Source organism: Gavia stellata, chromosome 5, assembly GCF_030936135.1.
Source record: "Gavia stellata isolate bGavSte3 chromosome 5, bGavSte3.hap2, whole genome shotgun sequence".
In the NCBI taxonomy this organism is placed as follows: domain Eukaryota; kingdom Metazoa; phylum Chordata; class Aves; order Gaviiformes; family Gaviidae; genus Gavia; species Gavia stellata.
The window spans coordinates 40,100,315-40,118,366 of record NC_082598.1 but is presented as its reverse complement, the minus strand read 5'-3'; the positions used below and the strand labels follow the sequence as shown (position 1 = coordinate 40,118,366).

The following is an 18,052-nucleotide window of genomic DNA, read 5'->3' as shown; positions in this document are numbered from 1 at the left end:
TAAGTTTTTTGGGTTTTTTTAAGAACATAGTAATATTGTGACAGACAAGGATCCCCCTAGCTTGACATACTAGCATATTCCCAGAAAATAATACAAGAACAATGTAGTAATTTCTCTGGCATGCTTTCTCCATTTCTGGCAACTAGCTATTTTAATTTTAAAATCATTTTAAAAACATCAAATACTGGAATTTATGGTCATAAATTCCCTTTTAATGTAGCTTGGTCAGTTATCATTTCTAAAGAACATAACCAGTATATTCAAAATAGCAATATTGCCATCTATAACGACTATAAAAGTGGTTAATTTCAAACTCCAGTGCTCAGACAAAGTAGCCTGCTCTTTAATGCCTTACTGTGTAGTGGCCAAGTGCAGAAAGTAAGTATTCAGCAGTGGCACCTGTTTATGCTAATTCAAACTGTTTGTGGAATCTAGTGCAACTTACCCACAACCTAAGTGAGCAGCTTCTAGAAAAAAGTATGCTCTATCTTCTATGATTAATTACACTGTGGGTATGATTAACCACCTTTATAAAATCTTTCTTTTATTCTGGCAATTTTTCCTCAATGCTTTAGAAGACTGCTTAATTTTCAGTAAGGCAAGATACACAAGAAAAATAATACGATATAATATTTAGTCTTTGAGAACATTTTTTAATACTAAAGACTGTAAAACCCTTAGACATACGATTTCTTTATAGCATATACTGTGTCTTTAGTTCTGGAAAATATACTTACTTCTAATTAAATCTTTTAAAGTAATATCCTTAAATTACATTAATATAGACCATAGAAGAATAATTATACTCATGGCACAAATTCTGCTACAGTTAGTCTTGACAGTTTTCTTCAGTATTTTGGAAATGCATCTAGATGTCTGAAAGTGAAAACGTTTTTTTCAAGACGACATATGCAATACAGTATAAGGAATTATTTGTATAACACTTCACCTGCATGTCCTTTTCCACGTATAAGAGATTTGGCTAAAAATACACAAGAAGTTAAGGTAGTCATCTTGGGTTTGAAACTTCTGGCTAATAACAAATATAACAGAAGATAATTTAATGAAATAGGATGCCAGCCAGGGAAACAGGAACTCTTATGTGCTTTGAAGAATGCATTGTTTTATACATTATAGGCAACCCACCACGAGAAACTTCTAAAACAATGACCTCGAAACAGAATGATTTTAAAATAAAATCAGTAAGAAGCCACTAGTTCTAGCACTGAGTTTCTAACGTAAGCAATACAGTGCTTGATGAAGGACTCAAAAATGCTGAGAAGACTGAGCTACTAAAAAAGCAATGTCTAATTCAGCATGAAAAATGACCTGCTTAGGGATCTGCTGACTTCTATTTTACTAGGTGTATAGCATACTAATCCTCAATACTTAAAATAAGCTAAAGTTATTGAATGTTGTTGATGTTGTTTCCTCCTTGAGGTATGTTCTTTAAGCAATTTTTTCTATTAATTTTTACTCAAAGCATTTGAACCAAATAAATCTAGACCTAGAGCAACTATTTTAATATGCATTTGCTCATATATGTTGTTATGCAAAATGTTACTTTAAGTTAACATGGAAGGTAGGGCAAAAAAAGACAGACATACTATAAAACAACTTTTAAAAAATATTAAATGTTCTTTTTGGTAATATCCTTCATAAGTTAAGGAAATTATGCATCTATGCTTAGGCACAGAAAAACAAACAAATCATATTTATCTGATAGCTACAAGAAATTCAGAAATTGGAGTGACTGGAAGACATCAAAGAGCTGCTGAGTCCTTTTCCAAACTGGAACTCAAGCCCATTAGCACAACCCAGGCACTACTCTTTCTTTGCAAAATATGAAAAGCAGCAGTGGCCAAAGTACAGACCTTGTGCTACTGTTTTGGGGGAACTACAGTCCTGCCAGCCTGACCTCGGTGCCGGGGAAGATTATGAAGAGGTTCATCTTGAGACACTGTCTCCCACAATATTCTCCTGGAGAAGCTGGCGGCTCGTGGCTTAGACAGGTGTACTCTTTGCTGGGTGAAAAACTGGCTGGATGGCCGAGCCCAGAGAGTTGTGGTGAATGGAGTCAGATCCCATTGCGACTGGTCACAAGTGGAGTCCCACAGGGCTCAGTTTTGGGGCCGGTCTTGTTTAATATCTTTATCGATGACCTGGATAAGGGGATAGAGTGCTCCCTCAGCAAGTTTGCAGATGACGCCAAGTTGAGTGAGAGTGTTGATCTACTCGAGGGTAGGAAGGCTCTGCAGAGGGATCTGGACAGGCTGCATCGATGGGCCAAGGCCAATTGTATGAGGTTCAACAAGGCCAAGTGCTGGGTCCTGCCCTTTGGTCACAACAACCCCATGCAATGCTACAGGCTTGGGGAAGAGTGGCTGGAAAGCTGCCCCACAGAAAAGGACCTGGGGGTGTTGATTGACAGCCGGCTGAATATGAGCCAGCAGTGTGCCCAGGTGGCCAAGAAGGCCAACGGCATCCTGGCCTGTATCAGAAACAGTGTGGCCAGCAGGAGTAGGGAGGTGATCGTGCCCCTGTACTCGGCGCTGGTGAGGCCGCACCTCGAATCCTGTGTTCAGTTTTGGGCCCCTCACTACAAGAAGGACATTGAGGTGCTGGAGCGTGTCCAGAGAAGGGCGACGAAGCTGGTGAGGGGTCTGGAGCACAAGTCTTATGAGTAGAAGCTGAGGGAACTGGGGTTGTTCAGTCTGGAGAAGAGGAGACTGAGGGGAGACCTCATCGCTCTCTACAACTACCTGAAAGGAGGTTGCAGAGAGGTGGGTGTTGGTCTCTTCTCCCAAGTGACAGGACAAGAGGAAATGGCCTCAAGTTGCACCAGGGGAGGTTTAGACTGGATATTAAGAAAAATTTCTTCACTGAGAGGGTGGTAAAGCTGGGAACAGGCTGCCCAGGGAGGTGGTGGAGTCACCATCACTGGAGGTCTTCGAGGAATGTGTGGACATGGCATTGCAGGACATGGTTTAGTGGGCATGGTGGTTGGGTTGATGGTTGGACTTGATGGTCTTACAGGTCTTTTCCAACCTTAGTGATTCTGTGAATGAAAGTAAGAAAAGTGAGAGAATGCAAACTTTGGTCCAGAGTAGACCAAGCTTGGTTCAGATCTGAACTGCTTTTTCACTACACGCTATTGCTATCCTTAAAAATTCTACAGACTTACTCGACTACATGAAAAGGCATATTCTCAGAGTTGTGTTGCCAGCTGAAGCAAACACAACACTGTAAAACAAACAAATGAAAGGCCTACACCTCCTTTTTGCAGCTTTTCTTCCTGAAGTACCTTAATGCTATGTCTATCCAGAATCTACACAAATAATGCAGCATGAAGTTATAACTGATATCCAAAGTTATGTTTCATTCAGATTTCTGCAGTTGTCATAATTCATGCTAGTCTCCTGATCACCCAACTAAAGACTTTCAACAAAAAACTCTTTCAAAATGCAATGCAATAACATCTTAAGTGTTGTAACAGGGGAAAATCAGAGTAAGTGTCATAAAACATGTCACGTTCCTCCTCTTAGTAGTCATGCTCTGACTTTTGACACTCATTCTACTGAACGGCTATGTATTTAGACACCATTTCTCTTCTCTCATAAGACTATGAAACACACCAGTTCATTTAAAAAGCTTTAACGCACAAAAGTTTATCTTATACAAGTTTTGTTACATAAATACTTTCTCTCTGTATTTTGGTGTAGCACATTCTTTCCATCAGTTCCTCAAACTGCTCCAGAAAGTCCAAATTCATGCCTTTGGGTGGATACGGTAGTAGGGTTTTTTGTCCTCCACTGTATTAAAATCAGTGCTCTGGTACAGTTTAGGTTCTATACAAATCAAGTCCTTCTGGTACATGAATGATGCAACCTTTCATTTGTAACATCATGAAAAGTTTGCTTACTCTCCTGCTAACTTTTAATGACTTAAAATCAGTTTTATTCAGGTGTTTTGTCTTTCCTGTCTGTTGAAAATACTACTCCTATCCTAGAAAATAGTTTAAACATGCAGACTTGCATATCTGCATTTCCAGAGGACAGAATTACTGGACAAGGATTTAAATATCAATCAGTATCTCTAAACATAACCGACATTCTCTATACCACAGGTATTTAAAAACATAAAAAGTAACTCAGATATTTAAGCAATTATGAAATTCCAGTTTCCTAACTTTCTCAGTTCTTTGAAAGAATACACAGAAATTTTAAAGCTGTGTCACTTTGTTATACACCCACTGGATAGCCGCTTCTCACAATGGTGATAGATTCCACTTCAAGTCTAATATTAAACAATCCCTGCTATCGGCAACATTATCATATGAGCATGCTTGATCTACTTAACCAGTCCATCTCATCACTGACAGTAAAGTTCTATACAGAAAGGAAGCAGGTATAACTGACCTGCTTACAAGTAAATTCAATCTGAGTTCTGCTAAGAAACGTAGTAAGTTTGTCCTACAGTATTTGTTGCAGTCCTCTTTTGATACTTAACACAACCCAATTACTAAGAGTATTATAGAATAAGATTCCAAAATAGGTCATGTGTATACCTGGAGACATTACTAAAACCAGAAACGTGTCAGACAGCAGGCACACACAGATTGCTGACAGACAAACTTTGGCAAATCTTGTCACCTAGGAGTTTAAAAAGTTACCACCTCCAGCTGCCCATTCCATTCCTCACCTAAGGGTTCCTGCCCCTCCTTCTAGCTTCCTGGAAATCAAGAGGAAGGAATGTGTATTGGTATTCAGTTGGAACTTCAGTTCAAAATCTGGCAGTTTAAACTGTTGATGAGTTTAAACTAACCTTTTGGACTTCACACTGAAAAAACCACACACCCCCATCACCCATTCTGCTACTGAGATAGTAACCTCCCGTTAAAAAGTAGCAGCAAACTATGAGGGGAGAGTAATGTCAAAATGCACATACAAGCCACCTCTTAGTAAGGATATTTAGCTGTAATTTTTGATGGCTCAATGTACTGATGTGGCTATTATTAGTGAAACTTTGAAGAGTCTCCTCATTTTGCATCTCTTTCCCTTTGTATAGTTCCTTTCTTGGGTCCAAACAAATGTTTTCATCACCAACCACATGTCTATAGAACTTCACAGATTACTTCTTCAGCAACTAACTCACCCTCTTCCTTAGGTATGTGGTATGACAGCTACTATGCTTCTGAAATTTGAACTAGCTTGACAGAACTAACTTTGCTATTTCTCTTTTCTCTAGTAGGCAGTGCAACATCCCTATTAATCTGAACTCATGTAACTGAACCTGGTATTTTTGCAGTTTTTACAGTTAATCTTTTCTTTAATGAACTGCAAAATGTCACATATTCTTATTAAATAGCTGTCTCTAAATAAGTAAATAAATAAAGCTGTAACATTCAAATCCCAGAAAAGCCATCATGTCAAGATTTGGTTTTCATCACATATACAGTTAGTATATGAGAAATGAACTTGACAGAAATTTTCTGTTTCAACTGACAGTTTTCAAAAGATTTGCACCGGTAACTAATGCCTCTCTGACACCTTGAAACCTAGACATACTTCTTCAGCTGTCTGAATTAATACTACCTGGACTTACGAAATTATTTTGGATCTATAGTATTTTTTCTTTATCTATGTGTAAGACCTTTAAATTACGTCATCAAGATGAGATGATTGTCAATTACTTTAAAGTGAAAAGTTTGCTCGAAATAATATCTGAGTTGTGAATGTTTTCTGTCACCAATTTGAATTCCTTTCAAAATTGTTCATTTTATTCTACATTATAGTCTGTCTTTTAATTTTTCTTTAATCATTTCACTGATATTTTTTTTTCTTCATTACAAACTGTTTCTAAAACCAGTGAAATCATCTGTTTCCTTTAACTTTATACCCACTTTCTTCAAACTTTTGCCAGGTTTTCTTCTAGACTAAGTAAAAGTGGTTTCATTTGTCTCCTTTCTGTGTAAACTATATTCTGGTGCCTATGAATGATATTAATAAAAGGAAATTACAAAGTCAATTTCATGACTTGGTAGGGATGAGAGTTAAAAGCTTATTCTGCAAGCATATGTCACTATACACTGACTCCCATGGCTAGTGTTCATATCAGAAAGGTTTTTTCCACCCACTAAAATTGGTATCAGTTACGTGATATCATCATGACAGAGCTACCAAAACATTCTTTTCCTCAGGCCCAGGCATGACAGTCTCTGCTTGGTGCTTTTACAAGAGACATAAAAATACTTTATGATTAAGAACTTGTAACTGACTTAGGGAATAAGGTAAAACTAGAGTGAGGTGGATCAGCAGCACACAGGCTTCTTGCCACAGAATGCAAAGCACAATGAAGTGTGAAAGCTGCAGCTGAATCAATGATGTAATCAATTACCTAATATGGCTTCATATACCATGGAATGGGCAATAGCAAATCTGCCAGGAGCCAAAAATGAACTGTGTTGGGCTCCCAAACATCCTTAGAGTTGGTTTTGGAGCCAAGAATATTTGGTTCCATCTACGATGAAGCATTCTTATGCAGCTAAATGAGACAGTGTTATAAAACACCAAGTTCATTCTGAAATCATAAATTTAAAATTCCCTCAGATTTTCTTGCTGGAGGACTAGCAATAAGGATACAGAGGCAAGTGAAAATTTCTGTTTGCTTACCTTATTATTCTCCATACTTTGTAGATTCAAAGCAAAAAAACAGAGATAAGAAGATGGTTAGAAACAAAACCCCTTCGATGCAGTCCAGCAAGACTACTTCTCTTAGCCACAGCTAACAATACCAGTTGTAAAAATGGCCCAGCCCAGGGGGATGTTGCAATAGAGACAAAAATTTCCCATGTTGCTCATGACCACATTTATTTTAATCTTCATCTGCATACCCAGAGCTGCCTAAGAGGCTGTGTGTTGCTATTGTCTCTTAAATAGTTAATATTTCAATAATTAATAAAAGACATTCAATAAAGTATTTAGACATTTATGGTAAAATTTAGGAAGTATATACACAGCCCTAGACCAAAAAAAGTTATCTATACAGTCCTCATCTAACTAGCTAGGTGACAAAGCTGCCACAGGCACCTAAACTTTCACCTGTAAAATCAGTTAGAAACTTAAGCCCCAAGAAGGCCGAAGGTGCTACCACCTGGGCTGAAGTTAACACCTCCCCTTCACCTGGAATTCACAAACCATACACCCCAAACTGTCAACCACCTCAAAGCTCCTATCTATGTGTAGCAGGTTAGAACCCATCTGACTTCAGCAGAATAACAAAGAACTCTGTTGATGGTCAATGTCAACACTTGCCATTTTGTTTATAGATGATTAAGCAATCACTCACTAACTTGAACATCAGAGTAGAAACATCTCAACCAAAGAAAGCAAGCCACGCTCTCTCAGAAGGCTACTCTAACCATCAGCTGCTGACTGGGATCAATCCTGTTGAAGTGCCAACACCGTAAAAAAAAAAAAAAAGAACACAATTAATAGATAAAAGAGTGCAAAAGAACACAATGCTGGGGAAGGACAGAGAAGAAGGGAGAATTCTACGTTCCAGACCTGCTCCCAATCCCATCTCTGCATTTTGTTCAATTAGTTTGTAATGAAAAATTACAAAATTTCTTGAAGTAAGAACCAGCCTGAGCACTGCCACGCCTTAGGTGCTCTGCTGGTCTGGGCCTGAGTACACTGCTCAGGCATACTGTGTACTTTACACCACTGCATCTTGGAAATGGTCTCCCAAACTTTTCTGCCTCCACAAGATTCTACAAATTTGTTTTCATAATTATAGTATTTGATCCATTTAAACTAACACAACCTATTTAGCTGACAGTGACTTCTGACATTAATATTATGCCAGTATTCCTTACAAAAAGAACAGACTTTACATTTTTCACAGAACAATTTGGAACTTACCAGCAAACAGCAATTGTGAATAATCCTCTTCCCTTCATCCTTCACAACTGCCGCCTTAGTTTCAAAATTTTTCTCCTCTTTCGATTTTGCAAGATTTCAGTCATTAAAAAACTACAGGTTTCTTTGTTCTGAAACAGTAATGGATCAGTCCTTGAATAAACTACACCATCTGTCTTCCCCTGCATACTGTGCTTTTAAGTGACATTTATTTAAGAGTTCTACTAAAATAAATCCCAAGCTACATGAGCAACAGCTATATTTATTCATTTGTCTTCAAAACTCATGCTAACATGAATTTGTCTAAACCTTTTGATTTTGGTCTTCTTCAGGTACTTAACTGCTGCTTTGGAAATTTCACTACTTTACTCCTACAAGTTCTGCCTTACTTAAGTTTTCCCTAACAGCAGAGTTGTTTAGTATCTAATGAAAAACTCTAAATAGTAACTATAAGAACTAAAACCAAGAGCAAAGGCAATTGAGCCTTTTGTTTGTATATACAAGAAAAGAATAGCGTTCCCATTTGGAACTATCTTTTTGATTATAACAGAGATTTCACAACTTCTGAAATGCTTACGTTCCCCAGTTTGCTGTAAAAGCTTCCTTGTTGCTTCTGTGTCTTCAAATATTTTGGGGAAAAGTACCCACTTTTCAGTAACAGTTATCCAAGGTTTCAGTAACACTATGTTTCAGACCATAAATCAAAAACCTTTACCTCACAACAATTAATGTTTTGAATTGCAAATCAAAACATAAAGTAGTAACAAACCGACAAAAACCTTTACACAAGAAACTGTGTTTCTGGAACTCTCCTGGACTATCAGAAAGGCTGAGAAATACCAAGAGCAAACCGGCAAAGAGTTTATCATCAGAATGTTGCTAAAGAGCCTATCCTGTGACTGATTTCATAAGGGAAATGCAAAGACACACAGAAATCAACAGCATAGCAGAACAGAGGTTCCCAGCTGTGAGGACTGTCCCCATAGGTACGTTCACATTCTATATTTAATAATAGTGCTAAACAGAGATCTACAGATACTCAAGCTAGGTGGAAATACAGAGCACTAGTACAATCTTTCTCTTCTTCCCTTCCCTGCCTTTATCTGAAAAGATTTTTCTTCCCTGAATCACAGACCTGACTCTCAGTTACAGGAGAGGAAAAGAAACAGCACCATCATTACAGAACATACTTATTTCAGAATGGCCTGACTTTCCGCACCTTCTTCTCACTATCCCTTCAGTCACCACGAGGCCTTCCACCTTTTTAGACCCCTGTATCTGCGCTCCTGTTCCTACTCCCCGTATTTACAGCATTGGAAACTTAGGGCTGGGAAGAGGAAGTTAAATATAACTGAACCACTGCTGACACCTGTTGTCCGCCCCGAGAAATGTGTTAATCAAGCCTGGTGTACTTAATACAGTGAAATACAGACCCCCCCCCACCCACACATTGTACAGGCTCTCTCTCTCCCCAGTTCTCAGACTCATAATGTTGCAGGTCCAGGGAGCACGAATGGGTGCCAAGTAGGGGCCTAAGAAGAAGAGGTAGGAAACACCTCACTACATAGGCTAAGCTTTGCTAGCACCAATTTGAAGTGAAATTTCAAGCAGCTCGGAGGAGTAAGGTGAAACACTGCCTCATCCTGCAAACAGTGTGGGATCACAGAACCATCTGGTAAAGAAAAAGGATTCCAATGACATGCCAGCTACTAAATGAGGTTTCTAAACAAGATGATTTACATACCAAGTATGTGTGCAACGAAGTGGAAATGAATAGGAACATCCTATAGGAAACACGGTAGTGAATGGCAAGGCACAATACCAGTGAAAGCAAGATACAGGCATCAACCGACACAAGCCTTGACCCCAAATGTTATTTACATTTTATTATATAAATGCAAAAAATGCACCAACTTCCCTCTAAAAACTGCTAGTATGAATGCTGAGAGTACCAAACAGCAACCCCAAGAAGTCCATCGAGGACCACTCCCAGGGGATACAGATGTGCCTCCACCATGCACTGCTCTGAAGGGCCATGGCTGTGAGAGAGCACTGGGGACCTTCCCACAGCCACGCAGGAGACGGCCAAGCTGTTGCAGCGCCTGCTCACAAAAAGAAAATAAACCACCCACAGCTAAACGGGACGCAACCAAGCCGGCGTGTCTTGTCTTCAGGTATTTTTGTCTTCAGTAAACCAGACCAACGCAGAAACACTATACAGGCTCTTTTATGAATGTCGGTCACCTTAGATACGCGACAGCCAGAGGGCACAACGCATTTCTTTCTCCAAACTCCCAAGTTTGAGAGGAGCCTGAGAGGGCGCGCGTCTCAAAAGGCATCGCAAAACTGACGGTCAGAGCGGACACGGGGGCGACAGAACAACTGCCGGGAAGCGGGCGGCCTGTGAGCTGCTGCCCGCACCACCACACAACGGCCACAGACAACGCCTCGGAGCAGCCCAAAGGCTGGCGGGAGCGGAAGGGGACCGTCCCCGCCGCGGGCGCAGGCGCGGTGCGGGAGGCGCGTGGCCCCGCTCCGGCTGGGCGGGCTCTTCGGCGAGGACACGCCCCTCCCCGCCGGCCGCGCGCGCGCGCGCGCGCGCCCCTTCCTCCGCGGCCCCAGCGAAAGCGCCGCCGCCCGCTTTCTGCCGCGTCCCAGCACCGCCGGGCCCGCGGGAGCCGCCCCCCCCCCCTCCGAGCAGCGGTTGGAGCCTGGGAGCCTGCGCGGCGCGGCGGCTGGGCCGAGAGGGGAGATGAACACGGTGCTGTCCCGGGCCAACTCGCTCTTCGCCTTCTCTTTGAGCGTGATGGCGGCGCTCACCTTCGGCTGCTTCATCACCACGGCCTTCAAGGAGCGGAGCGTGCCCGTCAGCATCGCCGTGTCCCGGGTCACGCTGTGAGTGCGGGCGGGAGAGGGAGGGGAGTGGCGGAGGAGGGCTGGGCCGGGTGGCGGCTGCCCGCTGGGGAGAGGAAGGGTTTGTCTGGGAGCTGCGGCTCTTGCCGCGCTGCCCGCCGAGGAGCAGCTGCGGGGCGAGTAACGGCCGGGGCGCCTGAGGGGACGTTAACGCTCGGCTGCGGGGCGGCGCAGACGCGAGCGCAGGCTCGCCGCTGCCGTTCCGCCGGCTCCATCGGCCGGGGCCGCGGAGGTCTCCGCTTCCTGCCCGCTCCCCGCGTGGGCCAATGAGGGAGCCCCACGACAGCGCCCCGCCGCCTCACGCCCCGGCCGGGCGGGAGCTGGGGCGGCGCCGCCCGCGTGGGGCGTTTCGCTGCTGGTCGGCGCGTTAAACTCCTGACGGGCTGAAGGCGCCGATGAGGGCCGTTGCGTTACGGCGTGCTTGCAGACAGCAGTCGCGGTCTCTGTAAGGGGGTGGTGACTTACGGGGGAGTCGAGCGAACTGCTTTTGACAGGTTTGAGGGTTGCAGGAACCTAAATGAACGTGCTGTTTATCTCCCTAGCACCCTTTTTTAATTAGTAGGTCGCCTGTATTTTTCCACAGGTAACACATTTTCTTTTTTGTGAGCTCTGTGACAGTAAGCTGCCTGGAATGGCTTATCTTCCTGTGAAATGCGCCAGGTGTAGAATACGTAATACCACATCAAAAGCATGTTGCCCACATGACACAATATGCCAATGCAAATTTCTGCCAGGGAACCTTTTTTAATTTTTTTTTTTGAAGGAAACTGTTACAGGAAACATCCATCAAGTTAAGTGTGTATGATGTGGAGGCCTGTAGTTTCACGAGCAGTTGAGCAGCTGCTACTGCCACCGAAAAGTGGAGGTCTTTGCTGCTGCTTCTAGCCATGTGGTCCTTTACCAGAGCTGCATAGGTGAATGGGGCTCACAGGATACCGAGCTGTCTTAAAGCAGCTAATGACTTTGTTTAGTTTGGTTTTGGCCAAGTGGTGAGGTAAAGCAGCTCATGGAGCTTTGGACCACCCCAAGGTATTTGGCAGGAGTGGATGGCTAGCAGCAGGGTTTGAAAGGGGAAGTGAATGCAAATAAAGAGCGGGAACTGCCATCGCCTTTTGGATTGGTTTAATATCTCAGGAAAATAAACCCCATATTTATGCTAATTGAGGATTGCAAACAGCATAAAAGCTTATTTTTGAGTGTTCCAGTGAGCTTGACATATATGAGGTAGCATGCTAATGCCTAATTTGGGTGATGTTTATAGTGCCGTGACAGTCCCTTCCATGATGAGCAGATCTGGTATTAATGGGATGCGTTATACCTTAATTGCTTTTCTTGAACTTCTGAGAAGGTCTGCACACCCCAGGTTTAAGGCCCATTACTCCACCAGGTTGGCAGTGATTCAGAAATGAAGTGCTTGATAAGCATTACTACTTAAAAAGATGTTGCTTTTTGCAAAGGGGTGGAAATTCATAGCAAGGCTTAAATTGGGAAGTTTTGGCGGTGTTAATTTCTTAACTACTATCTCCAAAAGTGTTTCTTCTGCTGGTAAACTTTTTTTTTTCTTTGAGAATACTAAGATTAATTTTAATGAAATGATACTTTAATGGACTCATTTTCAAACTGGAATAAATGTAACTAAGAAGTTCATCATTCATAAAATTTTTGTTACATGAGGAATTAAGGTTCATAGCTGATTGCCAACCTGCTTATGATACTCCTCTTTGTAGAGGGTAGGTTGGTAAATTGATAAGCCTTGTTAATACGTATGAAAATATCTGCTGTGTCTTTGTTATTTTCCAGTTTATTTTTCTAGTGTGGTTTAGTCTGGCAATGTCAGATATTCCTCCAAATGTGGATTTGTAATAAAGTCTTCCAAAACGATATGATATTCCATAACATAGAAGGAAGTAAGCATTTTCTTCATATTGCTACTTACAAGATTTCTCCCGGGAATGTATTTAAGTTGTGTGAACTATAAGCATAAACTCTGTCTTACCAGAATGGTTGGAGTGTCTTATATGAGACTGAGCACTAGAGGCATTTTTTTATGGAAAGTTGAGAAAGAATATTGAAAATGGTTGCCACCAGACAGCTGTGCTGCCAGTGTTCCAATCAGCTTTATATATTTGGGGATGACCAACACATATTTTACTAAAATGAAATATAGTGCAGTTTAGGTACAGATAGATAGAGATTTTTTTTAACAGGAAAAAGTCTATAGGCTATTTGTGTAACTTAGACTACTGTGGTGGCAAGGCCTGTCATTCAAACCTGGGGCTCCATAATTTCTGGAAGGCAGGTTTTATTTTGTAATGCTGATTGTGTTTTAGCCAAAAGTATTTAAAAGAAAATACAGGAAATTAATGAGGGAAATACGTAATAAGAATAATAATTTATGTAATGCATGAAGGAGAAATAATGAGAAAGGATAATCTTGTGTTTTGTTTTGTCTTAGAAAAAATGTAGAAGATTTCACTGGACCTAGAGAAAGAAGTGATCTGGGATTCGTCACATTTGACATTACTGCAGATATCCTTAATGGAAAAAATGGTTTGCGAACATTTGAAACAAGAACATCTTGACATCTATTTTTTTTACCTTAAAATCTTCTGATATTCAGGACTTGAGGAAAATAAATACAAAGCAGTGAAAAGTAGTATTTTACATAGCTAGGGCAGTAAAATAAAACTTGGAATAGCTGTTCTGTCTCTAGTAGATGACACAGGGCAAGTTGTTTTCTCTCTTTTATTTTTTTAAATGCCTGTTTTTAAAATCGGGCTCTATAGTGAAGTGCACTGTATTTAATGATGGGAAGTGCAGTTTAACATCTGGACAGTATTACCATTAAGTAAAGTTTGTATTGGTGGTTTGAGGTGTGAATTAATTATAGGATTTATATAACATACTATTTTGGCTGTCATACTGAATCTAGAAACTCCGATGCACCTTTCAAACTCATTTTGTTGTGAGGCTTTCAAAGTTATGTCCACGTAATAGTTGCATACAAGTCTTCCTTTAAATATAAAAAGACATTGTAATCCTTTACTTGCTTAGATGTTAAACTATCAAATCTTCAACGTTGAATGGTATGAAATTCATTGGGAAGCATATAAGCCACTACAAAATTTATTGCATTACTTTTTGGCCTCTTTCTCATTGCTGTTACCTTTTTGCAACTTTTGTATTTCTCTGCTTCCCTGTTAGTCTGGCTTTTGTTGGGGAAAGAGGGTTATGTGTTTTTGTTTGGCTTTGTTTTGGGTAGGTTTTTTGACAGTAGAAGGGAATCATTCTTAGGATTTAGGGTTTTGATAAAAAAAATTTCTGTGCAGAAGTCGGTATGCGAGGCAGCGTGCTTTACCTCAGGTGATTACACTAAGCCTTGCTTTGCAGCTGGGCTGAAATTCCTGGGATTTTTCCCTGTCTGCTGCTTTTTGTCATTGTGTTAGGCAAGACATTGATTAACTCTGTGTTTCAGTTTCCCTGTTTTGGAGAATACTACATTGTGTAAGCAAACCAAACAAAATACAAATCTTTAATACATGTGAACACTGGATAAACAGGTTAATCAGATTTTTGCATGTGTGTGTTGCACAGGAATAAGAAGGATTTTTTTTTTATCAGCTGGAAGCAGGAGAGGTGAACTCCTAAGTCTGAGTTTTTTACCTCTGAAATCCTTATACATATTAAAACCAGAGACTGAAATTCTAAAGTAGATGGATTGAATTGTATGCAGTGTATATAGGGGGAGGCAGGACAGGACCTCTAAAAGAAATGTTCTTATATAAGGATTAGTCTGCAGTATGTGGACATAAAGATTCTGTGTATTAATGACTTAATAGTAGCAGTAGTTTTAAAATCTTTTTATAAAAACTCTGACTTAATCTTTCATGCCTGGCATAAATGAACCTTGCAGTGTGTAGAGTTGTAAAATACAACTTTCTAGCAGGTTTTTTTTGACAAAATTTGTAGAGGTGCTGGTACATGGGCTCTCTTAACTAATGGAAACAAGCTGTTAGTCCTAGAAAGAATTAAATAAAATGACAGTTAGGAAAAAAACAAACACCACTAGGGAAAGGAAGGGGGAGGAGACAGTTTTCATGAACTCTTTTTAGCTTACTTAATTCATGGCTAACTTTAGCAAGCGTCAAGAAATCCTGCAAAAGAGATCTTCAGAATCTTGTTTGTTTCAAGTTAGATGACAAAACATGTTCAAGTAAAACAGCTCCAGCTATTCTTGCAGCAGCAGTAGTTGATTATTTACTTGCTTAATTACTTGCCTTTTGAATTAGTAGCTTAAAAACATGATTCAGTCTTGGGATGAGTGGAACAAGATAGAAAAGATTTTGAGGCTGATTGGGGAATCTGTTTAACTTATTGTTTGAGTTAGTGGCAAATAGAATAAAAAAGAGGACTGGGAAATAAAAGGTTACAGCTAAAAAACCAAACCAAAAACCCCTCACTTTAGTATGATTAAAATATATGTTAAAACTCCTGGAAGTGCTCTGATTATAAATCAAGATGAGGTATCTTGAAATGCAAGAACTCACTGTAATTATCATAGTCTATTTAGATCTAGTAAAAATAAAACAAGGTTATGTAAGTACAATATGGTATTTTTCTTAACTTGCATACATCTGCAGAGTATATTTGACTGGAATGTTAAACAATTGTTTCTATATTTGTCTGCAGAATATTCAACAAAAAACAATGTAAGTATCAAAAAGAAAGTTGAAGCAATTACCCATTTTGTACTGCAGCTATTTTTAACATTCTGAAGTTCTGCTGGGAAGAGTTAAGGCACCAGCATTTCCTACTAGCTTGGACTGTTTTTACTGACCTTCATGATTGTTATTCTTTTGACAGTATAACTGTAGGGTGGGAAGTTCACCCTCAAGAAACCTAACTTGATATATGGGAGAAAAGTAACACATGCCTTGTTGTTCACTCACAATAGTGGACTGTAAATGAGTTTTTTCACTTACTTGCTCTGTCCATTTTGCTCTTCCCTAATGTTCTGCAGTTGGCTGCTATTAGAAACAAGATATATTGGCTTTTGGTCTGGCCAGGTGTGGTAGGTCTTGTTCATAGATCACAGAAGTGTTTGTCCATGCCAGTTACTGTAGCCCCATAACACATTTATGTTATCTTGTCATACTTAGCAAAATAATTGGCCTTGTTGCATCCTTTAAATTGGTTAGCACTGATATTTCGCTTTGGATAGCTGAAGGCTTTTTTCACTGATCTGATAGGAGCTGTGTGGAACAGCCTGTGGAAAAATTCTTTTAATGAAACACCATGCTGCCATGGTACTGCTGAATTCTAGTTTAAGCTACTGTGGTCGCATTGCAAGGATATAGTGAAGGCTTGGGGTTTTTTCTTAACTTGCTGCACAAAACTATCTCCCTACTTTTCTTTTTTTTTTTTTAAAGTACCTTAGTTATTTTATACATGCTGCTGGATGTGTTTGTACTGAAATAGTTTTTAGGGTTCATTACGAGGGTTGGGGACTTCATTGTCTTGTTTCATCTTTTAGATTTTTTTTTCCACATAAATCACTAGTTCTCGCAAATGTTGAGAAATATGTTTTCTAAATTGTTCTATAAGGTATTAAACAAGACTGTTAACACCTAACTACTTAAAAGAATAGTACAAAGTTTCAAATATTTAAGAATTTGGGAGTTTTGAATTGTTCATACAATTCTTGGGGTTACGCTTGCAATTCAAGTAGAGATTTTTTTCCATTGAAGTTGGAAAAATGTTAAATACCTAGGCAGTGTCATGATAGCTCAGTTTAAGTCCTTTATTTGAAATGAAGTCTAAATACTGCTTTAAAAGCAACTTACCTTTGCCATTCAAAAGGAAAACCCATTATAGTTTATAAGTCTTTGAAAACTTATGACTTTTTAAAATGGCTTTCTCATGTTTTATTGAGCTGTTCTTTGTTGTTTCTATTTATTCTGTGCCACACTTTGGTGTGTAGTTTCCCCCCTGTAAAGCATTGTTTTGTTAAATTAGTTATGGATTGCAAGCGTGTACTTCAACTTCAGGGTTTTTAGATGAATAATGCTATGAAATTCCAGTGACTGAAAATGATCTTGTAAGGTATCTTGCTGACTTAATTACAATTGTATTTTTAGGCTCTAAACCAGGTGGTCCTTTGGGACAAGATCATGTTGAGAGGAGATAACCCAAGGCTGTTCTTAAAAGACATGAAGTCAAAGTACTTTTTCTTTGATGATGGAAATGGTCTGAAGTAAGTAATTCCTTTTAGTAGTATTATTACTCATGGTGTCTTGATTTACTTGCATACTTTGCATTTTGTATGTGTGTCTGTTGCTGTGGTAAAGTACCTGTATTCTATCTGATATTCTGTCGGTCAATTGCATCTTTGTAGTTTGATTGTTAGAGGATGACCTTGGGATACGAGATATCCTGTTTCTTCTGTAGACAAGAAGATGCACTGCTAATATGAGCAATAGGCTTCTGGGTTTCTGCTTCTAATATTCTTGTCTGTGTAGAATTGGTTCTGTGATGCACTCAACTCCAAATAGAGTTAGGTAACAGTAAAAGGAAAAAAGGTCTTATCTGGAAAATAGGTAATACTTCATGAAGCAACTATGTAACATTAAAAAGCCCATTGTTTCTGGATCAGGAAAACAATTTGTATCCTAATTTATTTAATATGAATAATTATTAATTAAATCGGTTGAGTATTTGTGCTGATAGTCTTTGTTGCTTTTGCAGGGGAAACAGGAACGTCACTTTGACTCTCTCCTGGAATGTTGTACCAAATGCTGGCATTCTACCTCTTGTAACAGGATCAGGACATGTGTCTGTACCTTTCCCAGATACCTATGAAACAACAAAAAGTTATTAAATTATAATACTGAATCCTAAGCAAGATATTTTTATACTTGTATATTGTGAATAAATTTTATTCCGCTTTCTTCTCACATCCCATGCAACCCTTCAGTGAAAGGTACTTAATTTCCTCAGGTCTAATGGCATAGGAAAAGGAAATGAAAGTTCAGGGTTTTTTTTTTTTAAATAAAACATTGAAGCTGAAACTTAAGGGAAAGGTAAATTGCAGAGTAATGGTTTTGGGGGGGAAAACTGAGAAATTTTTTTTTTCTTTCTCCTGGCCATCTGCGTATAGATCTTCTTTTCTTTTAAATAAACATTTTTAAACCAGAAGATATCTTACTGTGTTTTTTGAGGTA

General features: G+C 39.7%; 2 protein-coding genes across 2 annotated transcripts in view; one reads left to right on the top strand and one right to left on the bottom strand.

Moving 5' to 3' along the window:
* Positions 1-1,994, bottom strand: part of ASB5 (ankyrin repeat and SOCS box containing 5) — a 34,277-nt gene extending 32,283 nt beyond the window's left edge. Inside the window, exon 1 of the mRNA XM_059817585.1 lies at positions 1,875-1,994. The gene's annotated coding sequence lies outside the window, so the exon portion shown is untranslated. The remainder of the gene's footprint in view (positions 1-1,874) is intronic.
* An 8,619-nt stretch (positions 1,995-10,613) lies between these two features.
* Positions 10,614-17,729, top strand: SPCS3 (signal peptidase complex subunit 3). The gene is made up of 5 exons (XM_059818063.1): positions 10,614-10,814; positions 13,288-13,361; positions 15,465-15,541; positions 16,970-17,085; positions 17,577-17,729. The coding sequence occupies exons 1-5, from the start codon at positions 10,672-10,674 to the stop codon at positions 17,707-17,709; spliced, it is 543 nt and encodes a 180-aa protein (XP_059674046.1). The 5' UTR covers positions 10,614-10,671; the 3' UTR covers positions 17,710-17,729.
* Positions 17,730-18,052: the final 323 nt, after the last annotated feature.

What these genes read in the sequence shown, in the direction of transcription:
- SPCS3 (XM_059818063.1), top strand. Translation starts at nt 10,672, where the DNA reads ATGAACACGGTGCTGTCCCGGGCCAACTCGCTCTTCGCCTTCTCTTTG. An exon ending in GCCGTGTCCCGGGTCACGCT is followed by an intron (nt 10,815 to 13,287) that starts GTGAGTGCGGGC and finishes GTTTTGTCTTAG; the next exon opens with AAAAAATGTAGAAGATTTCA. An exon ending in GATGATGGAAATGGTCTGAA is followed by an intron (nt 17,086 to 17,576) that starts GTAAGTAATTCC and finishes TTGCTTTTGCAG; the next exon opens with GGGAAACAGGAACGTCACTT.